The 26,115-nt window shown below is 39.9% G+C and overlaps 1 protein-coding gene across 1 annotated transcript in view; it reads left to right on the top strand.

Moving 5' to 3' along the window:
* The window catches only part of LOC126354470 (IQ domain-containing protein K-like), a 56,856-nt gene that overhangs the window by 18,663 nt on the left and 12,078 nt on the right, over positions 1-26,115 (top strand). Inside the window, exons 3-4 of the mRNA XM_050004172.1 lie at positions 5,331-5,428; positions 21,546-21,682. Of these exons, the coding sequence (XP_049860129.1) occupies positions 5,331-5,428; positions 21,546-21,682 (235 nt within the window). The remainder of the gene's footprint in view (positions 1-5,330; positions 5,429-21,545; positions 21,683-26,115) is intronic.

Here is a 26,115-nt window from a genome sequence, read left to right on the forward strand (position 1 = left end):
CCAACTACTAGGCATGACTGTTTGTTTGAGGGATCTGCAGCAGTTTACAGTTAAAAGAGGAGCTAACTCAGCTGCAATTTTAATGTAGAATCTGATAGGAATTCCATCAGGCCCCTGAGCTTTATTTAGTTTTAACAATGTAAGTTGTTTCTCAATGCCACTGACACTGGTGTCTGTTTCACTTATTTTGCAGTGGTAAGAGACTAAAATTATTCCTAGATTTTTCTTTGTAAAAAGACATTTTAAAATGAAGTTCAGCATTTTTACTATTGCTTTGCTACCCTCAATTTTGTTTCCTGTCTATCCATGAGTGCCTGGACACTAATTTAGGTGCCACTAAGGACCTGAATTTCTTCTGGTTTTGTGAGTGATTTTCCATAATATTCCGCTGTTGTAGTCATTAAAGGATTCACAGATTTCCCTATTAATGCCAAATTCATTTCATTAAGCATATCTTTGTCTAAAGCCCTATGTTTTGTTTTACATCTACTATCCAGTAGTGTCTGTTTCTTCAGAAGTTTATTTACGGAGACTTCCTTCCATCAAGGATTATTCTACAATCTATCCAGTACAGATCAAATAATTGTGCCTCTGTAATCAAGTGCTAGTGTTGTTTATGTGTCTGTGTGTGTCACATCATCATTTGATCCTTAGCATTAGTTGTGTGTGTCCATTGGTAGTGGTGTACTTTGCCCACAGTGTCATCCATGGGTTCCACAATCCACATACATCAAGAGAAAAGGTGTCAGCTTCAGTTTGAACAATTCCACACATTCTCTGCAGCCCAGATCTTTGGAGAGTCATGACTGGCTTGTTGATGCTATTCATATAACATTTGCTCAGATTCATACTGCTCATTTTGATTCTGATAACTACATCTTTTTTGATAAATTTTTGAATCCACTAAGTAGATGGGTTGCTTTCACAACATGGTTCTGAAGTTCCCTTTAATCATCATCATGGTTCCATAATATGGTGCTTCTAGCTAATGTGGAACTGGATTATATAAATTTCCAAGTATTCAATCTCCTGCTGGGTGTTGACGATAGATTGCTTAAGAATGATTTGATCCCTCATGGTGATGTGAGGCGTATACAACGCAAACGCTGCTCCACTCGACATTGATACAGCAAAATTTCTTTCCATACACAGGTCTGTGATTACCACATTCATATAGTGTATCATGGGCAAGTGGGGATGTGTTTTCTATGCAATGAAAGTGGCCACTTTAGATTTAATTCCCTGCAGAGCATATTTGTATTGAAGGCCTCATATTAACAGCATTAGAAACTGATGTTAGCTGATCTCAGTTCTACTGCTACTGAGGCTGGAAATGTCTTCCCCAGGTGCAATGGAACAACAGAGGGACTTGCAGCTTACTGTTCCTGACTTTCCACCTTTACCTCACAGTGTGGTCCTGAAAGTGTTGTTGCCAAGCTAGCACTGTCTCCATAGCAAAATAAGATATTACGTACACAGGTTGCTAAGGATCTGGATACATCTGTTCCTCACCCACACCTCTCTGAAATAACTTTATTGCTTGATGTATCACGTAGTGTCGAGTCCGGCATTGGTAATGGGGTTGATGGTGTGAAAACACCTGCTGAGGTCTCTAGTGTTTAACCTAGTATTCCTCCTGTAGTTGAGGTAGCTCCTCTAGAACCACTCAAGTTTGGGGAAGTCATTGAACCTTCTAGCATTCCAAAGATTCAACAGCAGCAAATTGATGTGCCCCTAAATTTACCTGTGTCCTTGACATCACCCATTCAGGTGATGTCAGAATGACCAACTACTGTAACTGCTGTGGAGGCAATTGGTACCAGGGAAGTGCCATCTGTCAACCAAGATGTTGCAATGCCTGATACCTCTCTTGTACATCAATCTGAATTGCAGGGATCCCATCCTGCAGAGTGGGCCACGGAGGTTATTTGTTTGCTACCTACTTCAGTTAATGTTCAAGAATTGCCTACATCCCTGACTGCAGATGACATGTTGCCTCTTAATTTGCTATAAACAATGCATCCAACATGAGCATGCAATGGCTTGTGAAAAGAAGAAACATAAAGATTCCAGAGGTTGGGGTACAAGCTCCCCCCTCCCACCCCATGGGCTTGAAAATGGACCAGGACACACACTGATGATGTAATTAAGTTGGTCAGAAGGCTGAATTTTATTTCTTGCTGTTAAAGTATGGAAGCTTATGTACTACTCTCTTTGAAAGTGAACAGGGTGAAATCGGACTTGCAACTAGCTTCATAGTGTCTGTTTATGTATGATTCCTGTGCAGATGTTGTATTCCTACAAGAAGTTCAATTTACTCAGTTCTGTCCCTGGTTTTTGCACTGTGGGGAAAAAAGTGGTCGGTGCAACAGACCCTCACACACACAGGTTCGATTCCTGGTACTGCCAGGGATTTTTTCTCAGTGAGACGACTGCACCCGGGTGCACTCAGCCTCATGACGGCAACTGACTGAGAGATAGCGGCTCCATGCTCAGAATGTCGACAATAGCTGAGAGTGTGGTGTACTGACCCCATGACCCTCCATATCACATCTGATCATGAATAGCTGATTGACTGATTGACTGATTGAGAGGGGTATGGGACCAAATGGCGAAGTCATCATCCCGTGATTCCAAAGTGAGTTACAGAAGAAAGAGGGTCTGCTAAAAGTGGATGGATTCTGTCAGGGGAGTCAAATTATAAAATAATGAACGATAAACACACTCAGTAAAAGCATAAAAGCTGAGATGAAATCTAAAAACTGGAAGAAAAGGGGGGAGGGGGGGGCCGTCATGGGGTACAGACCATGAAGACTGCGAAAGAAGTCCCAACCACAATCAACCTGCCCATGCTCCAAAACTAAAGGAGAACCTTATATCTGAAACTAAAAATCACTTTCATGGAGGAAACTGAAGACCAGGTCAACCATCCATGGATCATTCCCTATTATTAAATTTAAGGAAACAGGAAGATTATACTTAACACAAAGGGCCGAAAGAAGGGGACATATCACCAATATGTGAGATGTCGTCAGCCTGGCACCACAACCACATTGTGGGAGTGGTTTGTTACATAGAAGGAAACAATGGGTGAGCCAGGTATGACCAATGAGTAAACAGCATAAAACAGTGGACTCCTTCCAAGAGGAGTGGAAAGAAGGGTGCCAAACTGCAGTAGACTCTGCACAATCATGCAGAATTTATTACTATGAACAGTAGTGCTCCAGATGGTGTTTCACTGTTGAGGAAAGAGAGATTTGACATAGATTTGACCTGTAGCTGGAATCATGAAAGGAAAGAAGGGTGGGGATATGTACCTGCTTCTCTGGGCAAACAGTCAGCCAGTTCATTCCCTAGGATGCCCACATAACTTGGGACCCAGAGAGACACAGACAGCATGCTCAAGGGCAGAGAGAAGGTCATGGATATCAGAAACCAAAGGGTGACGAGAGTAGCATCAATCAATAGCCTGCAGGCTGCTCATGGAGTCGGACCAAATTAAAACACTGTGGAGGGAGGCCTGAGAAACAAAAAGAAGGGCCCTGTGGATGGTTCTGGTGAGCTAACAGGGTTCCCCTACACCAAGATGGTGATCAAAGTATGGGTCACATATAACCATTTATGAAATAATGTGAATATTGGTCCCCCACTTGCCTAAACTGTATTAGAAACATACTGGTAAAGAGCCAGTTATTTGGTCTAGAATTGTAGTTAATTACTCCAAAAGTATCCAGCATAAAATAGTTTTAATGCTTAGCATGTAATTGACATGTTTATGACATTCTTGAGTACCCTTCACAATCACTTCTTGGAAATTTATTTGTAATTACAAATTTGCTTTTGCCTTTCCTTTTCATTCCTTTTATGAATATATTTATAAATATAGTGTATTGAGCATTACTTTGATTTATTTGCTGTGTAATGTAAAAATTGAAAATAAAAAAAAGTATCTAAATTGGACTCAACCCAACAACCTTCAGTTCACCAGACTGTACTTTTTCCACTGCATCAACGATTGCCTCTGAACTTGCCTGATCCATGCCAAAAATGCTATTTTTTAAAATACTTGGCCATATGAACCTCCCACTTCTGTCACTATAATTTCTGTCCAAACTCTGCACATACCATAGATATGGATGAAACCAATGATGATGAATAGATGTTGTCCCCTTGTAAGATACGTTTAGGTGCTTGGTTTTCAGCAAATTCTGTTTCTCATCTCCAAGTTCTGTGACTTTTTACCAGTTATCTTTTCTTTTGAAGTGTGATTATATTGTCCACTGAAGAAATCCACAAACCTTACAGCAGGAATAAGACAGTCAGGGGAAGTATACTTCCACATCCTAGAGTCAGAAACAGAAACACATGTAAAACAGACTCCTTAGCCCGCATTTCATTTTGTGTTAGTCAACAGTGTTGGTTTTGTGCACTTTATATCACTGCTTTTTGTATTTAGATGGTTTAGAGAAAGTTTACCACTAGCATTTTATCTTACTTTTTATTTTATTTATTTATTTACTTATTTAGCTAGAGGCATTTTAAGTTCACTATTCACTTCCATAGTAGAGAGTCCTGTCCTAGGATGGCTATGTCATTTACTTAGGTGGCAACCATCACATCATTAATATAAATGTTAAATGGTATGGACCATAGGATGCTTCCTTAAGGTACTTCTGCCTATATTTTATGTGGTGAAATATGTGTATGATACATATGAACCCATTAGGGAATCCAGCATCAGTCAGTTTTTGGTTGAAGACATCATGTCAGATGTCATCAAAGTACGAAAGGCCATCACAGTACCCATGTAATGCCCCCATGGCTTTTATTTGTGTTGTAGTTATGATTATATTTTTTGCTGTACAGAAGACTTTTGTGACAATGGACATCAGGCCAACTCAACTATCATAAATGTTCTGGCTGTTATTTCAGGTTCTTTTTAACATTGAGAAAATAAACAGCAACGATTACAGTTTACAGATACATAAAAACAAATTTCGGAAGTTTGACGCAACTTTAATTGTAGTTTGGTATAATGCATTTTTGTTACTGCATCCAGTTTGATATTAATATGTAGTATCAGTTTACAAATCTTAAACAATGAAGAAGAAATAGAACTTTTCATGAGCATGTGTGTACATATACATAATAATTTATAAATCTATTTGCCTGAATTATTTTATGGTAAATATGTGGCTAGAACTTGTTTTTCACTAAATTGTAAACATTCAAATAATTGTACATGAAATGTTCATACTAGAATGAGGATATTATCCTGTCAGTATTTTGTATATCATACTTTCACAAATTTCTTTCTTCTGTTGGAACAGATCTGGCCACTGATTACATGGAGAGAGAAATTTTTCCTCTGCTGCTTCCAGCACTAAAGGATATGCTGCACGAAGCACGTAGATGGGACTGCCTCTATGTAAGATTCCTCCAGCTTATGTAGTTTGACTGGATGAATGTTTCTAGCCTACTTGCAAAAATGAATACAAGTTAAAACTACTTACAGTCATACAAACAAGAGATTTTTTTGTATATTAAGCAGTAATATTTCATCTTGAGTGTGAATCACATATCATCTTGACATTATTTGCTCTTCTAGGATGTGATTTACATGACAATCAAGTTTATTCTCCAATACTACAAGGGTAAGTAAAAAATTATCCACAATGTAGCTATATCTTTTATTGCAGTACAAATAGAACATGTACATTGACATCATTTTTCAATATAGTTTCCTTGCTTTTCAACGTACTTGGTGCATTATTGCACAACCTTCCTGACGCCCTCAGAAAGCAGGTTTTCAGCTGAGCAGGCAAGCCATGCATACACTGTCACCTTCACTTCTAGGTCCAAGGTGAAATCAACACCCCCTTAATGTTTGTTGGAGTGCACCAAACAAGATGTGATCACAAGTGGCATGATCAGGACTATACAGAGGATGAGCCATTACTTCAAACTTGAGTTTCTGGAGTATTTCAGCTCTGTGGACACTGGTACATTGAGAGGCATCACCATGCAACAACGCAACGCCTTTTGACAGTAGTCCTCCGCATTTGCTTTGAATCGGAGGCTTTAGCCTGCCAGTAAGCATCTCACTGTAAAGTGTGCTGTTTATTGTCATGCCACTCTCCTGATAATGTTCCAGTAACGCACTCAGTGCATCCCAAGAAATGGTAAGCATCAGTTTTCCTGTGGATGGTTGGATTTTGAACTTCTTCCTGCTGGAAAATTGATGTTTCTATTCTGTATTCTGCTGTTTACTCTCTTCCTTGTAATAGTGGATCCGTGTTTCATTGCCAGTGATGATCCTGTTGAGGAAGCAGTCATGATGGTTACCATAGTAAACCAAATCTTTTTAGCAGATCTCCAAGAGCTTTTGTTTATGCAACACTGTGAGTTGTTTTGGTACCCATCTTGTACACATTTTATGAAACCTAAGTCTGTCATGGGTGATTTTGTGGGCAGAACCATGGATAATTTGCAGATAATGTGCAACTTCATCAATAGTTATTCATCTGCCAAACAGAGCCCTGCCATATGCATGCTCAATGGAAGTAGATGAGTCCTACTGTGACCTACCCCACTTACCATATCCCTGATGATGCAATACCAGTCAGGCAGCTCAGTGTTTCAAATATTTTTTTTTTATTTTGAAACACTTCCTAGGTTTCAGTTAGGGCTCTACCAAACTCATTTGTGAGGTCTGAACTGAGTCACATAGGTCTTGTTGTCATCATATGTGGCCGTGGATGGTTGTTCGGCTCCTTCCTCAGGCACATTCCCAGATTGTGGCCCCTTCTGACCAAAAAACCTGAATCACCACTCATTGTTCTTCTTTGTTGCAAATTTCAAAGGGAGCAACAAAAGTAAGACAAATGGAGGAATTAATATCAAGAATTCATAACAGGACCACAACAACAAAACAATAAAATAAATGAGAACAGAGGCCAGCATGAACAGTGTGAGAAGATTTACGTCAACATTGCGGATAATTTTTTACTTACCTTCAAAAAATAACATTTTAATGAAATGAAAGCAGTTGCCTTAGTAGCTGATTCCAATAGCAACAGAAATTGACAAGGAATATGCTTCCAGCATAGTCACTTCGTTTTATCTTTTGAGTGTCATAGAATTTCAGTTTATAGTTTTCATTCATTCATGCTTAGACAAGTGTTGTTATAAATCTTGTATCTGTGATCTTCCTGTATCCATTTTTACAAAATTCCTAATGCTGTTCGACCATCACTACAAGCAAACCTCTTTTATCTTCATTTTTATTTATTTTTGCCCACTTTTTTAAATAAAAAATCTGCTTTCAGAAGCAGAATTGATCAATATTTCTTATTTGTCCTTAATAAATTGTCCATCATGGAATAGGAAACTTACATTTAAAGCCATGAAGTAACGTATCAGCCAACCCAACTCTTCTCTTATTTCTGTATTGATCTTAGATCAATTTGCCATGACAATTTCTTCTTCTTGAGTTCAGTTTTTCCTTATAATTTGTGAGATTAGAGTTATAAAACAAACACAGATTCACACAAGTCTTGATAACCTTCTGTTATATTCCCCCTCAGTGAAAACAGAGAAGATTCCTTCTGCATCAGTAGTTCAGTAAACTTTGCTAATCTTATATCTTAATGCATTTTTCATCTTGTTAATAAAAAGCAATCCCTACATTGCTTATAACAAATTTTGGGATAGTTCCTTTGAAAAGGTCATGCTCTGTTCCCTTTCACACCCTATTCCCTTCCAAGGTTGTTCTCCACCTCTAATGTGCTCATCATTGATGGAACCCAATTTTTTCCTTTTAAAATAAAGATTATTGTAAATGACAATTATTGCTGTTGTTATAATTGTAAATCAGTGTTTTACAAACTATAACATACAGGAGGCTAGTAAAGTAAATACGAAACATAACTCACAAAGACTCTCTTCAGAAATAGGCAACATTAACTTTCTTCACAGTGGTTGAAGTATGCATTGGACAGTGGAGTTGATATCCAAACAGTAGATGAGTCCTACTGTGACCTACCTCACTTACCATATCCCTGATGATGCAATACCAGTCAGGCAGCTCAGTGTTTCAAATAATTTTATTTTGAAACACTTCCTAGGTTTCAGTTAGGGCTCTAACAAACTCATTTGTGAGGTCTGAACTGAGTCACATAGGTCTTGCATTCTGTCACAAAAGCAAGATGTTGCTCTCTTAGCTCAGTTGAAAGCTGATAATTAGTTGTTGGGTGATTTTATTTTAAGTTAGCACATTTTGTCCAGTTTTAATGAAGTTTTCCTTGTAAATAAACCCCTATTGAAGGTGACTCCTAGATACTAAGGAGTAAAGGATTACTCCAATTGCTCCCCACTTTATACCACATACAGCTGAGAATCAACCTCTCAGCTCTGAAAATGGAATGCACATATATGAATCTTTTTTGTATTTTGTACTGGATGGTTCTTCTAGCAATACATTAATAATTGCTCAGCACATTTGTAAGTACCTTTCAAGTGACCTGAGACACAATGATACACCACATTGAATTGCTTAAGCCAATAACACAAATGAAGTTTCTATTATGAGATGTTTTTGTCTGGCCATTTATGTAGATATTAAATAATAGTGGGACAAAGCACACTAACCTTTGGCTGTCACTTCTGCTGTTCTGTTGTTCTTATACTTAAAACGTTATGCAGAATCAGCAATTCCCTAGGAAAATTTCAATAATTTTAGTAAAATCATAATCCCTTTAGATGTCTTAAGGCTTCATCAGTGTCATTTTACTTTGAGCTGTATTGTATCATGTGACAAGGTAGTAACACTCCTACCTCTTTACCTCCCTAAAAATTAAATATTAATTCAATAGTGGTGATCAAGATGGAGGTAGAGAGGAAATTACAATACAGTGCACATACAATGTATTAAATCTCACCCTGTGCCCTGTTGTTGGAGTATGCCTGTTTAACATAACAAGCAATAGAAATCATTTTAATTCTAATTGATTTAACAAATGGGATCTTGAAATGAAAGAGGTAATTGCACAATAACAATGTGATTCTTTTATTGATAAGTAACTATTTATAAATGTTTACAGATCATGTCTATTTCTGCACTTTTGCTTGGAGCAAACAAAGATAACTAACAGAGAGTTAGTTCAAAGAAGTTGTTATGGATTTGCTGTATTGTGAAAAGACAGAACATTAAAGACATTATTCACTGAAGCTAATAAAAGAAACACTCCACCTTACTTGTTTTTCTTCTTAATTCTACAAACAATTTAGGAGTCAGTAGGTTAGTCAGTATATCAGCAAGCAGATTTGAACCCTCAATATGTTTTAAATTAATAGCACTCATGGAAGCCTAGGGGATTAATTCCAGAGTGAATTTTCACTCTGCAGTGGTGTCCACTGATTTAAAACTTCCTGGGAGATTAAAACTTTCTTGCAGGAGTCCTAGTCCTGCTAAGCATTCAGGAGAGCTTGTGTACAGTTTGGAAGGTAGGAGAAGGGGAACTGGTGGAAGTAAACCTGTGAAGGCAGGGTGTGAGTCATGACTGGATAGTTCAGCCAGTAGAGCACTTGCCCATGAAAGGCAAAGGTCCTTGGTTTGAGCCATCTGGCACACAGTTTTACGTTGCCAGAAAGTTTCCAATGTGCTGTTGAATAAACTTCTTTTCAGGTTCAATATGTTTGTGAAATGACCAATCCAAAATAAAATCCAGTCAATATTAGTGACACAAACTTTATTAATTTACCAAAAGCATACAAGCAATGCACCACTAACAGCCTTGCTGCAGTGGTAACAACGATTTCCATCAGATCACTGAAGTTAAGCAATGTCAGGATTGGCTAGCACTTGGATGGGTGACCATCTGGTCTGCCTGTTGAATCCTGTCTAGTCATCAAATATGCGGTGTCTAGGTAGACCGCTTTCTTGGATTGCTAGTAAATATTCAAACAAATCATATTAATGAGTTTTATTATGAAAGGTAATGATTACAATATTTAACTCTGTATATACACAGATGTGTCGCAAGCAAAGGGTGAGAGACAAAATAATCGAGTTTATTCAGTATAAAAATTCCAAGTTTGAGCTACATAGAATGTACAAGCAAAGTAATGAGCTTTGATGCTTCTATTCAGCTTGCTGGTCTTGAAGCTTCTCATAGAATTGGGCCGTGACCAGTCAGGCGCAGTGCTTATGTGCTCTTCGCATAGAGGCCGCTGCTACCTCGTTGTCATCTTGGAGAGGTGTCGATCAGCGTACAGTTGGCTGACATCATCTTCACAGCCCTCTCTGCTCTTTCATTCCCAACTGGCATTCCGGCACTTGACTTTACACCTTAACACTGCCAATCGCTGTTGGCAAGGGTGGTGCACTCAGCCCTTGTGAGGCAAAACTGAGGAGCAACTTGATTGAGAAGTAGTGGCTCCAGTCTCGTAAACTGACATACGGCTGAGAGAGTGGTCTGCTGACCACATGCCCCGCAATATCTGCATCCATTGATGCCTGTGGCCGAGGATGACACGGCGGCCAGTTGGTGCCATTGGGCCTTTGTGGCCTGTTCAGGCAGAGTTTAGTTTTATACAAGCAACCCATAATGATGATACACATTAAATGGAAACATAAAACATGCTGGAGGTAGAGCGAGCACATAAAGAACTCATGAGCTCAAAAAAAGAGATATTCCACACTACCATTTTTGGTCTTTGTCTATGGTCTCATCACACAGTCCCCCACCTCTGCCAGCCTGTAAATTGGACCTCTTGGAATGAATGGCTATTTAGGCCATATGATACCACCAGGCCTCATGCAGACTGGGAAGAAAATGGGTGAGTGTCCTGTGGAGATCAGTCTGGCAACAGCATAGGCTCACTGGCCATTTCATCAGTCAAATGGGTGTGCAGATTCATCTGGCAATGGTGTAGGCTGTTCGGACGCAGTGTGTTGCAACACAGGTGTTGGATCTGACCCACAGCACTGTCCACCTGCAGTAGATAGGCTGATTTGACATGTTTGACAGGAACCTTGGTGGGTTTCCCATTAACTAATATTGTCACCATGTGAGTGCTGTGTTCCAGTACTGGTTATGGATTCATGTAACATGCCTGTACAGGAGCTTTGATGGAGTCTGTACATAGCATAAGGAGAGGGCAAGTACTGAGATCTTTGTGAAAGAAAATATGTCTGAATGCTGTGGCTGGATATAAGATGAAAATGCATTTCTTGACTCTTTGTAATCCAAAGAGGACCTCTGCGTGGATAGACCTATTGTTGGCTGAAGAATTTTGAAGGGAGCCTGATGATTTTGCCGTACACAAACTCTGCCACTGAAGCACCAGCACTGGGTCTGAATGCAACATGCAGACCCAACAACACTAGGGACATGGCCAACAACCAAGATGAACCACAACACATTAGGGATGACTTAACAGTTCGGTAACAGCACTCTGCCATATCATTAATGGATGGGTTATAACTGATAGTTTGATGATTTTCATCAGTTAACAGAAAAAATAGTGGTCATGATCCATCAGTGCCTCAGTTGGACAGCCAAATCCACGCGATGAGAAAGATTTGTGCAATGGTTTCTGCCTAAATGTGCATGATAGGCACTGCTACTAGCTAGGGGGTAGACCTATCAACTACCAAAAAAATATACTCAAAGCCTTGCACAGAAGTGGGAGGTCTGAACGGGCATTATGAATATGAGAAAAATGCTGTGTAGGCTCTTTGAAAGAATCAATACTTACTTGGACGTGGCATCCCGCCTTAGCTGTTTGGCAAATCAAGCAAGTCTTTACCCACAACCAGCAGTCATGCTTGGTACCTGGTCACACAGATCTTTGTCACCATTGGTATAATACATTTGTCTCCAGAATGAGTGATTCCATGTATGCCATCAAAAACTTGTTTCCAATAAAGCAGAAGAATGAAAGGGAGTGGTCTGCTTTGAGAAGTACCACACCACACAAGAAAATTGTCCATTGGCAGCTTCCGTAGATGCAGTTCTGTATTTGGGTTCTTGATAAACTCCTACAGTTCCATGTCAGTGCCTTTGTCACAGTCAGCTGCATAAGTCAACACTCACAGAAATCCCATTAATTATATTATTCACGCTGAGTAAACTAATGTATAATAAATTCTTGTCTTGGTGAGGAGTCATGTGAAGTGTTGAAAGTCAAGGAAACAGTTTTCTGATCAGTAAAACCTGTGAAGTGGTGTGCTTCCACATATGCTTTGAAATGCTTAATGATGTAGTAGACCACCAAAAGGTCTCAGTCATAGATGCTCTATTTCTTTAGTGGCTCTGAAATTTTGTGGGAAAAGAATCTGTGTAGTTGCCACATACCTCTTACATGCTGTTGTACAACCATGGCTATCACTGTCTGGCTAACATTTAACTACAACAGCGAGGGGCATGGCGGGAATAGGATATGCTAATAGCACTGCATCCCTTAACCTGGACTTAACCTGGTTGAACACCAATAACACCTGTGGAGTTTTGTGATTGCAGCTAGATGACATCAGCTTCTTGCCTTGATATTTCAGCAGGCAACCAGCTGAATGCTTGTTAGCTGAAATATCATGGCAAGAAGTCAACGTCATCCGACTGCAAAACCAAAACTCCACGGAATAATCTTCACACTGGGAAAATTTCAAGAATAGCATCTCTGGTGTCCAAGTAACAGGGCACTGTTCCCTCTAAGTTGAGCCTGAGGGCACAGCAGTGGACGGCACCCATAAGGCCACAGTGTGGAGGAGATGGCATCTATAGAAGTTCTCCATATTCAGATTATGGTGTAACTGTTGGAAGATTTCTGGAAGAGGCCAAAGTTTGTCATGATCTGTGTTAATGTGGTGCAGAATAAATGACTAAAAGAAATATCCACTGTGTGCCCCCTCGTATCTATGCGTGCAGATGGTGTGGACAACATATGAACACACAGTGGTAAAAACTCGCAACAATACACACAAAAAAAGTCATTTGCTGTGGATGATAAGTGGTGCTTTGACAGTACATATGGAAGATTTGGTGAACTCCTCAGAGCAAGAGGGCCACCAACATTGTCAAGGGCCAGAAAAAATGAAGACTGTCTTTGATCTGACTCACTCTGATGGTAGAATTTGCTTGAAATGCTTCAGTGTATGTTGAGTTATGTGATTGTCATTATTCATAACGTTATTGAAAAATGGATCTGCTGTTTATTTGACTTGAGTTGTTCGAATACAGAAGAATATTGAATAAAGGAGTAAACCGAGTTTTTGAGTCGCGCTAAGAAGTGAAGAATTTTATCACACATCTATCTCACTCCAAATAGTGGTCATTTCCTCTGAGTTACACAATGTCTGTCTTGATGAGGTGGTGTCCATGGTATCTAGTGGAGTATTTTCACATTTGATGTGTTTGTCGTCGGCCATGGCCTTTGTTGGCGTTACTACTTGTGGGAACATTGGTCCACGATGAAGCACAAATGAATTAGTGACGCACAATTTATTAATTTATGAAAAGCATACAAGCAACACACATTGAGGTGGAGGTGACCAAAATGTGAGTGCGTGGTAGTGTCAGAAGTTATAGGGGTGACGGAGAGGTCACAGGACAAGATTGCACCAGTGTCGATGCATGATCCAAGTGCAACAGAAAGACTGCCCGTCTGCATGCTCCTCCTCCCTCACAGTACAGAGCATTGTGAGGAAAGATGCATGGAGTGCAGGGGTGACGAGACAATGTGGAGACGGAGAGGTCATCCAGTTGCCATGTGAATGCAATGGGCCTATCATCAGATGCTGCAGGCTCCACGCTGGGGAGCGATATATGCCTCATGTCATGCAGATGGTAGTCATGAAGGGGCACTGGCACACAGTGGTGGTGGCCAAACTGTGAGTGCATGCTGGTGTCAGAATTTGGAGGGGTGGTATAGATGTCACCAGGGATGGATTCCACTGGTGATGATGCAGGATCTAGGTGGTACAGATGTGGGGCCATGATGGTGATGATAATCAGTGGAGAAGCAATAGGTGAGAATAGTGGTATTGACATCATACATTATCTTAACTGTTTTTGAATAGTGATGGACAACAGATTGTCTGCAGCCTGAATGCTGCCCCTCTATGAGGAGGTTGTTGTTGACCAAGGCCTTCAGGAAGGGAGTCATGAACATCAAGGTGCTACTTGATCATTGGGGGCATGTCACCAGTTAGAGGAGGGTAATCTGGCAAAATAATGAGGGGAGCTTGGCAGGGATTTCTTCCAGTAAAGCTTCTTGCAGGGTCCATGATGGCTTGAGACAATTAACAGACACTGTTGCAGATTTGCCAAGGAACAATATGTCAAAGACACAGTCATCCAGTCGGAGTACCCTGAGAGGATATGGGGGTTACAAGGCTGGTCATACTGTGTCATCATGTAAGATCACTAACTCACAGTCTTTTAAAGTCTTGTGAACAAAAACTTTAGGTGCCAAGTGCAGGGGAGGTGGAGATACATTTCTCTCCACAGATCACCACTCTGCTGTCAGACAACATGTCAAAAACTTGTTTGAGATGCATGTTACATGATTCATCAACAGTGAGGAAATTAGGTATAGTCAAGTTAAGCATAACAAAATGGAAACTTGACTAGAATGCCATCAACAAAGTACTACTATGTTTGAGCAGCATATAGCATTAGCATAAACATAAACAAGCCAAAAGGCATGCTCATAACAATTTTGCTGAGTGCACCAGGATTTACAGATATGCTCCACTAAATACACTCCTGGAAATGGAAAAAAGAACACATTGACGCCGGTGTGTCAGACCCACCATACTTGCTCCGGACACTGCGAGAGGGCTGTACAAGCAATGATCACACGCACGGCACAGCGGACACACCAGGAACCGCGGTGTTGGCCGTCGGATGGCGCTAGCTGCGCAGCATTTGTGCACCACCGCCGTCAGTGTCAGCCAGTTTGCCGTGGTATATGGAGCTCCATCGCAGTCTTTAACACTGGTAGCATGCTGCGACAGCGTGGACGTGAACCGTATGTGCAGTTGACGGACTTTGAGCGAGGGCGTACAGTGGGCATGCGGGAGGCCGGGTGGACGTACCGCCGAATAGCTCAACACGTGGGGCGTGAGGTCTCCACAGTACATCGATGTTGTCGCCAGTGGTTGGCAGAAGGTGCACGTGCCCGTCGACATGGGACCGGACCGCAGCGACGCACGGATGCACGCCAAGACTTTAGGATCCTACGCAGTGCCGTAGGGGACCGCACCGCCACTTCCCAGCAAATTAGGGACACTGTTGCTCCTGGGGTATCGGCGAGCACCATTCGCAACCGTCTCCATGAAGCTGGGCTACGGTCCCGCACACCGTTAGGCCGTCTTCCGCTCACGCCCCAACATCGTGCAGCCCGCCTCCAGTGATGTCGCGACAGGCGAGAATGGAGGGACGAATGGAGACGTGTCGTCTTCAGCGATGAGAGTAGCTTCTGCCTTGGTGCCAATGATGGTCGTATGCGTGTTTGGCGCGGTGCAGGTGAGCGCCACAATCAGGACTGCATACGACCGAGGCACACAGGGCCAACACCCGGCATCATGGGGTGGGGAGCGATCTCCTACACTGGCCGTACACCTCTGGTGATCGTCAAGGGGACACTGAATAGTGCACGGTACATCCAAACCGTCATCGAACCCATCGTTCTACCATTCCTAGACCGGCAAGGGAACTTGCTGTTCCAACAGGACAATGCACGCTCGCATGTATCCCGTGCCACCCAACGTGCTCTAGAAGGTGTAAGTCAACTACCCTGGCCAGCAAGATCTCCGGATCTGTCCCCCATTGAGCATGTTTGGGACTGGATGAAGCGTCGTCTCACGCGGTCTGCACGTCCAGCACGAACGCTGGTCCAACTGAGGCGCCAGGTGGAAATGGCATGGCAAGCCGTTCCACAGGACTACATCCAGCATCTCTACGATCGTCTCCATGGGAGAATAGCAGCCTGCATTGCTGCGAAAGGTGGATATACACTGTACTAGTGCCGACATTGTGCATGCTCTGTTGCCTGTGTCTATGTGCCTGTGGTTCTGTCAGTGTGATCATGTGATGTATCTGACCCCAGGAATGTGTCAATAAAGTTTCCCCTTCCTGGGACAATGAATTCACGGTGTTCTTATTTCAGTTTCCAGGAGTGTATTTTATAAAGTCCTGAATGTTCAGAACTACATAGCTATCCAGTATAGTACGAGCATTGAGAACTCCATAATTAGCAGATATTCTGACAGAGTCATCTTTTTTGGAAACCAATTTGGTGGATGAAACCCAGGAATTGTCAGAGGGCCATGCAATGACAGGTTGTAAAAATTCAGCTATAGTACCTTAGCAACCTGAAGTAAATACGGTGGTAGTCTATGCAGTCTCTGATGCACCGTAGGGCAGGATGTAGTGATAATTTTATGAAACATTCAATTTCTAATGGTTCACTGCACAAACTGATCTTTCAGCAAAGAGCATGGAGACACATTAGAGGAAGGGGGGGGGGGGGGAGGAAGGGGGAAAGCCTTTGTGCCAGAAAATTAAGACAGTGCTGTAGGTGAATCCATAGATGGCAGAAGAGCTTCAGAGTCAACTCAGAGCAGCAAGGCAGAAGACATCAGAATCAGGCAGAGGCAGTCGACATAGCAGGTCAAAATAGTGCCACGCCATGACCAGTTCTTGCTCGCCTTAATGAATTCTGCACTGGATACAGGGTGTATATGTAGAGAAGGAAAAAAAATCCCTGATTTTTCCCAGATGTCCCGGTTAAAAATACACTTTTTCCAGGGCCAAAATACACTTTTTCCGTGTTAAGTGACAGTATACATTGCCTTGGAACTGTAAAATTTATCAATCCTTTGAGTGGTTTATATTTTATACACCAGTGCAGAACTTCCTGGCACCTTAGAAAATGAAATCGAGAAAAAAAAGTTTTGGAAAGCACTTTGATGTGCAGCAACATGTAAGCTGCATATTTTCATACTACAAAAGTATATATTCAAATTTCATCAAATATAGCACACTAGTTTCTGAAGCATTCAAATAGAGATTGTGATGTACTTTTGTACGCCAATAATAGCTCATGTCACATGATCTCGACATCCGTTGACAGCAGATATTCAGAGCCAATAGCAACATCACAGTCAAGTAGTGAAAACACACAGATAGGAAAAGCTAATGGTTTAAATTAATATGCATAGGGCAGCTATAATAAAAGCTAAGCTTATGCATATAATATTGGTCTCAAAGATTTATAAGCTACAAAAGAAGCTAAACTTTCACATGTAATAGTGGTCTTTTTTGCATGTGTTGTGCTTTAAGATATATCACACGAAGGTGGCAGTAAAATTTAAAATAATTACATAAATGTCTGGTCTTCTCAGCTCTAAATTCTTCTAAGTGGCTGGTCCTCAAAGTGTTAAGTTTTAAACAAGAGTCAAACACCCTGTGATTTAAGAAATTCTCACACAAAACATAATTCATCTTGTGTAAAAGGTAATTTACTTTGAAAGTAACGCTTTTCAAACCATTCGCAATAATTCCCTGGTGCTGTTGAAAATAGGTTCATTTCAGCAGTTGCCAGGGAGGGCCAAAAAACAGGTGTTACTGTACACATGCAGCTATGACAATGTAGGCAGCACGTATGTTCATACGTGAGATCTTATATTTAAAAAAGAAGGGAACTAGGACATCAGACGATACTCCATGAATGTTGGAATTTTGTAAGCCATACTAAAATGCATAATTCAGTTTGAAGTGTGCATTTTTATATCCAGATTCACAATGAAGTAGGTCCCAACCTGATATTAAGCTCTTTAGTGTGGTGTTTAGGATGTAGATTTTCTTGGAGTACCAGTACTGTACTCTCTCATGTTTGGTTCTTTATTATGGCTTAATGTCATATGTGCCAGAAGATGAAAATATGTTACTTGAAATTCAGTGAACATTTCTAATTAGCCAATACTACAGAATGAAACAACTAATTTTAAATAAATTGACTGCATCAGGCCAAATTTCCTTAGCAAACTGACAAATATAACTTCATTGTTCTGAAAAGTGATCAATGTTTGACTGCCAAAAACATGGAAATAAAATAAACTCAGAAAACAAATTAATAACATATTTTAGCCTTCCATAATTATGTGAATGTATTTTAATTCACTTGATAGCTCCCAGCCACCGAAATCCGTTTTGTGTTTATTTGATGTGGGAGCTGTAAACAAAGAGGAAACAGCAAAATCATTGAAGGAAGATGGGTCATATGGAATCTACCACTCTCCCCACAAAATCTCTGACTGCTTTGCAAAAGCGCGAATCTGGCAGCTTGGGAGCACCAGAAACATTTTTCCAGTTAGCACCATCCTTCAAATAGCCAGAAGTGAGGGAGGGTACTGCTCATACGTGACTCAATTGCGCATGTGCGTGAGCTCGCTGGCAACTGCTCAAATGAAACAATTTGTTGTTACAAAGTACTGCACAGTTTTCGTCCTAAGGTCTTTGACACATTTTGCTGTTGGCAGATGCTTATGTGTGCAAGGTGTTTTGTTGTTGTAAATGGCACATTTCCTTTGCAACTAAAGTTTTGTTTTGGTTTTTTTTGTCCCATTTATGTTTTATCACTGCAGTATTATTCTGCAGTAATGGATACAGTAATAGTCTTTGTTAGAGTATCAATTCTTACCAGTCAAAATTACCAAAATTTAACTGAAAACTAAAGTATACCTGGGTTTTTCCCAGTTTCCTCCTGGATGAAAAAACTGCCGGGCTTTTCCCAGATTTCCCAGTTGCCCCGGGGTGTATACAATCTGTGGATAGTATTGTCGTCATGTTGCTGGTGGATGACCATTAGATGCATGTTGAAATAGAGCTTTTGTACTTCCTGAATACAACTGATGGTATGAAGTCAGTCCTGAATGACCAATGGCCATCAACCATTACTGTGAGTCATGGAAGCTGTGGCGTAAAGTTGACAGTACTGGGCTGCTGAGGGGATGTGGCTGATGATACCTGTGGCAGAGCAACTACTGGCAGTGTGAGTCTAAACACCACCAGACAGGTCAGGAACCAGATGGAAGTGTCAGAGGAAGTCTGCTCTGAGTACTGATGCATCTACACCCAATGTCCAAGTGAAAATGTCATCAAAACCATGGTCTAATGTGCACATCTGAGATCCACAGACTCAGATTATTGAGTCATTTGCTGCACGGAGTTGGACGGCTGAGCAGGCAAGTGTTGGGGATACAGAAGAGGTTGGAGGACTAGTGGGCTGGAATCGACACGAGAGCATTGGTCACTGATGGGGTCGAGGATTGAGAGTCTGTCGTCATGATGAGAGCGAAGCAAGAGGACACTGACATCATTGTCCTAGGTGTCTACTTAGCTATATGAAAACAAACTAAAGACTTCTGTGTACCAACAATTTAAGTAATTTCCTGTTGCAACCATCCTGCTTCAAACTTGGACCTTGAATTTACAAGCCTTGTCCTCAATCATTTAATTAATTCTCTTTCCTGTCACTGCAAGAATAATTATGAATACACATCTTAATGCCTAACCACAACTGCTATTTGAAATGAACCCCTGCATTCCAACATTATGTTCTCAAAACCCATACACTGGTAAGTGAGCAAGCTGCAACAATGGTAACCTTACAAATACTGATGTTAGTCACAGTTCCTCCACTAACACCAGATTCCAAGTAATTTAATTCTATTTTAACAGTTTGCTTAAAATGAATTTTATGATAGAGCTGTGATCTGCATCTTCCTTTACAATAAGGCTAATTTGGTAGCCCCAGGACATGCAGCATGTGTTTCATTTGCGGTTTGACTGTTGATCTGTTACTTTTAGGGTTTCAGTGGAATATGAAATATGGTTGGTCAACAATTATAATGCATCTGACTGCTAAAACTGGATTCCTGATGCTGCCAAGGGAATTTTTTTTTTCTTTCTAAAGATCTGGAATGAGGCTCACTCAGTCTTGTGAGAATAACTGGAGAGCTGCTCAAAGCAAAAGACAACATTAATGGCCAGAAATGGCATGTGCAGGCCACATACCTGTTCTACATCTACATTTATACTCCGCAAGCCACCCAATGGTATGTGGCGGAGGGCACTTTACGTGCCACTGTCATTACCTCCCTTTTCTGGTCGGGACGCGTATGGTTCGCAGGAATAACGACTGCCGGAAGCCTCCATGCGCACTCGAATCTCTCTAATTTTACATTCATGATCTCCATGGGAGATATAAGTAGGGGGAAGCAATATATTCGAAACCTCATCCAGAAACGCACCCTCTCGAAACCTGGACAGCAAGCTAATCACAATGCAGAGCACCTCTCTTGCAGAGTCTGCCACTTGAGTTTGCTAAACATCTCCGTAACACTATCACGCTTACCAAATAACCCTGTGATGAAATGCGCTGCTCTTCTTTCAATCTTCTCTATCTCCTCTGTTACCCAATCTGGTACGGATCCCATACTGATGAGCAATACTCAAGTACAGTGGTCAATTGCCATTACACAGTCCTCTTCATCTGACTCCATAGTTTTCCCAAGACTTGCAGTAGCATTTTCCATTGCATAACAAGTGCCTTCTGGAGGCTGGCAGTATTCCACGGTGACAGTCTTATGACCACAGTCATTTGGTACAGAGCATTCCATACATGTTTTGTAAAAGTCATATCCAAAGAGTAGCCTCACCACTTTGGCTGCATTATTTTTAATACTGCAGGTGCAATGGCTCAGAACAATGCCAGCCTGCACAGTGTTTGTGATGCCACATATAGTGTTTCCACTTTGGCAGTCAAGTACTGCAGAGCTCCCAACTACTGCCAGGATACCTTGGTACTAACTGTGTAGTGTCCTAGACACTTGTGGGATGGGGTTGCAATTCCTTTGCTCCTTTGCACTGACAGTTTCAGAAAAAGGACCAATATTTATTGCACTCTGCACTATTTTCAACAGTAATTTTTTTGTGTGATGTGGCCTAGGCCCTAGAGTGTGTAATTTACCAGACCCTTCACGGAACACTGATACATAAAGGAAACAGACTGTTACAGGCAAAGTAAGTGGACTTGTGCTGATGCATGATGTGTGTTACATGTTTCCATGTAGTCCTACTGCAACTAGTCTGACCAGTGGCACTAAGACATAATGTTCTTTTTCTTTTATCTTGAAGATTCCTTAAGTTAGGCACATGAAACATGAGTGTACTATTTCTCCCTATGCATGCCTCATAACTGGAACTATAAAAAGCCCTAATATATAGTACAATAAAAAATAATTTGCACCTTGTAGTCATTTGCATGGTACAGATGTAGAGGACTGCAGAGTATTCAGCATTCCATGTTACAGTATATGTGCTATATACCACGGTACACAAATGACTACCATACTTTATGAACCAATTGGCTTTTTTAAGCAAACAAAGACAGCAAATTTACTTAAGCTTACTAAAAAAAACTTGTGATTTTGTGTCATAATGCATAATTAAAATAAAATTATTTCTTTTTTTTAGATACAAAAATGCCGTTTCAATGGAATTGATTATCTTGCTGAACTTTTATGGAATCGGAATCGTCGTCATCCTTATAGGAGCAAACAGTGGAGAGAGATCTTCAGCATACCATTTGTCAAAAGATACCTCAAAAAACAGTTAAGATCCTTTTCTTCTTTTTTAATTAAACCATTTCTACTCTATGAACTGAAGTTAAGAAGAAAATATTTGTACATGTCACTTCTGAAAATGTACAAGTAACAGTAAAAAAAAAACTGACTCATAGTTCCCACCAACAAATGCCATGCAGCAAAAGTTTTAAATACCTGTATATATTGTATTGCAGCAGTTGCTTTACAAAATTGCTGGCCATCTACCACAACCCCGTCTCCATACCTCTTTATCTATACAAGTATCTTCTATCTTGCATTGCCACTATAGTATTTGCATTTCAGTCCACTTTCCTGCATCACCACTATGGCCACCATTTCTGAAGTATTCCATTTTTATTCATATGTTTCACATGGACATACCATTTCTTGCTGTCCATTTTATCTATGTAGAATCTATTTACATCATTTTTTAAAAACATATTTCCATTCTTCACCCTGTCCATTATTGTAGTTCAATACATCTTGTCCATTGTGTGGAGTCACTCCTTCATTCTCTTTGACAATATTCACAGTGCTGCTCCATATGAGACAGTGCTTTTCATATAATTATTGTATAGTTATTCACTTGTAACTTTAGAGACAGTGTCATTCCATAATATTGGATTTAGTTACGTAATCATAATCTTCGCTTTCCTTATTTTATTCCGTACATTTGTATATTTCTCCCACCTGCTGCTGGTGTCCCTCCTAAATACTTATAAGAAGATGTGTTTTTAACAATTCTCTTCTTCATTTTTAAGTCCTGACCTCCAAGTCATATACAAAAAGTAATCCATGCAATGGACAATGACTTACACATTAGTAAATGGCATACCTTTAACTATTAATTTACATAAGAGGTAATCAATAAATTACAGTTACTGCCTGATGGTGTGTTTTCAATATCCTACTATGAACACTGCTGCACCCCATATAATCATTGAAAAACAAAGCCTGTAGATAGAGAGATGTGCGGAATGAAACAGGTTTGGCTATCAAGAGAACAGTGTGTGGAACCTTCAAAAACTATCATAGCAGAAAACTGTTGAAAGATGTTTCACAAAGCCCAAAGATATTCTGGCCGTACATAAAGGCTGTTGAAGGCACCAAAATTAGTGTTCAGTCACTCACAGATGAGATGAAAACTGAAATTGAAAGTAGCAAAGAAAAAGTAGTAATGATTAACTCTGTTTTCAAACCATTCTCTGCAAAGGAAAACTCAGAATTGGCCCAAATTAATTCTCATACCACTGAAAAGACGAGTGAAATAGATATTAGTGTCAGTGGAGTTAAGAAACAAATTGTTACAACTGAACAAAGCTATGTGGTGTAATGGAATCCCTATCAGATTCTGATCTAAATTTGTGGCTGAGTTAGCCCCTCTTTTAAATATAATGTACTGTAGATTCACTACAAAAAAAAAAAAAAAAAAAAAAAAACCTAGCCAACAGTTGGAAGAATGAGCAGGTAAGACCCATCTATAAAAGGGCAGCAGAAAAGATCGGCAAAACTACCATACAATATCTGTGACATCCATTTCGTGTAGAATTTTACAACATGTTCTGAGATCAAATCAAATGTAATGAGGTATCTCAAACAGAATGATCTCCTTCATGCCAACTTCAAAAATACCAGCCAACAGAAATCACATGCACGCCATTATCAGATGACATCCTGAAAACCAAGGACCAACACAAGTGGATGCAGCATTTTTTAAAGAACTAACTTCAGGCATGCTCCCAAGGAAGTGTGTTTGGATCCTTGCTGTTCACACTTTATATTAGAGGCCTGTCAAACAATACTAATAATCATCTTAGAATGTTTGTAAGTGATAAAGTTACCTATAATGAAGTACTATCTGAATAAAATTTCAGAAATATCCAGCCAGGTCTTGATAAGATTTCAAAACGGTGCAAAGATTGACAACTTACTTTAAATTCTCACACATGTGCAACTGTGCTCTTTACCAAGTGCAAAAGTAGTGTAGCCAAAGATAAGAATATTGACAAGTCACGATTGGAAACAAGTCAGGTTGTACAAATACTTGGGTGTAACAATTCATGGGGAATATGAAATGGAATGAAGTTGGAATTTTCACAGCTGCATGCTTCAAATTTAATTGATTGGTTAAAGGATTGTTTCACTCACAGAAGAGTGTCATGGAAATGCTCAAAAGGTAAGCAAGCAGGCATTCGAAGATTTGGTTTTAAGTGAGGAATCTAAGAATATACTGCAGTAAAGACAAGATTAGACTGATTGCAGAAAACACACACATTTAAATAGTCATTATTTCTGCACTCTGTAGTCAAAATAAATAGGGGAAAACCCTAATAATGACCCCAACTGAGTTAAAAGCTATATGCAAAAATCATTCTGGTACTTCTGACAGTTAAATACATGTACCAGTACCATTGTCACTAAGATTTTAGAATTACTTTCAGAGACGGTAAAAGGGAGCAGGACAAGAAAAAAAGTTCAGTAAACATGGGCTCTAAAATATATAATTTAAGAGCTGTGAACACTTGTTCATCTTCGATATTGTGAAACCTGTATCTTCTATTACAAGCACCTGGGTTCCATATTTTTGAAGGAGATAGTATGGACCAACGCAACAAAAAAGGTCCAGTAAATATGGGCTCTAAAATGCATACCTTAAGAGGTATGGGCACTTGTTTAGCAAAAGATATGTGCTTCACAGTAGTGAAGATGAGCATGTGCTCTTAGCTCGTGACAAATGCATTTTAGTGCCTATGTTTACCAGGCATTTATTTTTTGTTTTTCTCCATGCTATCACTTCTGAAAGTTGCATACCCTTCAATCATAGCAACAACAGTATCGGTACTTGTAGTCCACTATCACAGGTATCAGAATGAATTTCACCTATAGCTTTCAACTTGCTCATTTCTGGACCAGAGTTCCTCACTTCAAATTTGTACATTTACTCTTCTCCATCATTCGTAAAAGTCTGTAACATCAATATGGAATCATTCTGTAGATTTAGAAGTATATGTTACAAACTTAACTTCCAAGATTTTTCCTTTAGCAGAACTGTTTATCTGTGAAGTTTTTTTTACAGACCTTGAGTAAATGTAACCACCAGTCTTCTTGAACAGATTTCAAAAAAATTGTTTCACAAGTCTTTCAACCAGTTGCACCCAGCAGTTTTAGTTACTTCATTAAACCTGTGCTGCAAACCTTTGTTTTCAGTGAAACTGAAATTTGAATGTCATTCATTTGATTGACATCAGACAAAAAAGTCATGATTCTAGCACTTTCAAATACTTACCCACTACATGCTCTATTCCCCTGGCATATTTTTTAAAAGAGCTACCATCACTCTTTGATATTCCCCTGATTGTGTTGCTAAAATTTTATGTTTTTTCTATAGAGCAGTTTGTACAATCCATGCACTTTTTAACTATTTTGTCATTATTTATATCACTCTCATTACATCACTGCCACTTTTCCATGTGGGTATTGGCTTTGGCATTATCTGCAATTTATGATACTTAATCCTGTCATGATACACTTGCACTGTGCTAAGGTATCACACAGGGAGCTATTGGTTAATGCTCATTGCGTTCCTCAATAGAATCTGACAGGCTAAGTATTTTCCAACTCTTGGAAATATGCCACTTTAGGCAAGGACTATATATACAAAAAGTTTTTCAAAGCTATCACCCTCACTACCTATATAAAGAACAGAGCTGGACCAAGGTGATTCTGCATCCCTGCCAGAGTTGCTAATGTCCCCCCCCCCCCCCCCCCCCACCACCACCACCCTACATAAAAGTATATTTATATGCAGATGTAGCAAATTTGAAAATTTTGGAAGTAGCTTTAATAAAAATTAAGCATTCTTAAAAATATTATTTAAATGAACTATCAGGATTGAAAATATTGCATGCAACAAATTAAATGCATCACTTAGAAAATAAATTACTAATTGTACAAACTTTCTAAAAGACAGAATTTAAGACAATTATCTATATTTTATTAATTATATGAGCTACTGTACATTAATGTGGTACAGTTCTAGATGCAGATGTGTAAGAATTTCATTCGTACTAGAATAACAAGAAAATAACCTAATGCATAAGTGTCACCTATTTCTAGTAGTCCTGAGCACCAGATGCCTAAGCAATACTGCTGATAATCAATGGCAGAACGTGTACAAGAAAGTTCAACTCAGATGAACAGAATACAGCTGTCCACAGGCACACTGAAGAACAAGTTCCACAATATTATTAATCAACCACAGAAGGCTTAATCTTGAATTTATAGTTTTTTTACACAATAGATCAGATGAGCTGAAACTTGGGAGCAAATACTGGCTGGAGGGGAAAGTACTTTATAAATCCCCTCCACATCTTTTTTGCTTTCCTCCTCCATCATCGTATTTTGCTCATACTCAGTCAGCATAAATCAGCAAAAATCAG

This window comes from Schistocerca gregaria, chromosome 3, assembly GCF_023897955.1.
Source record: "Schistocerca gregaria isolate iqSchGreg1 chromosome 3, iqSchGreg1.2, whole genome shotgun sequence".
Classification (NCBI taxonomy): Eukaryota; Metazoa; Arthropoda; class Insecta; order Orthoptera; family Acrididae; genus Schistocerca; species Schistocerca gregaria.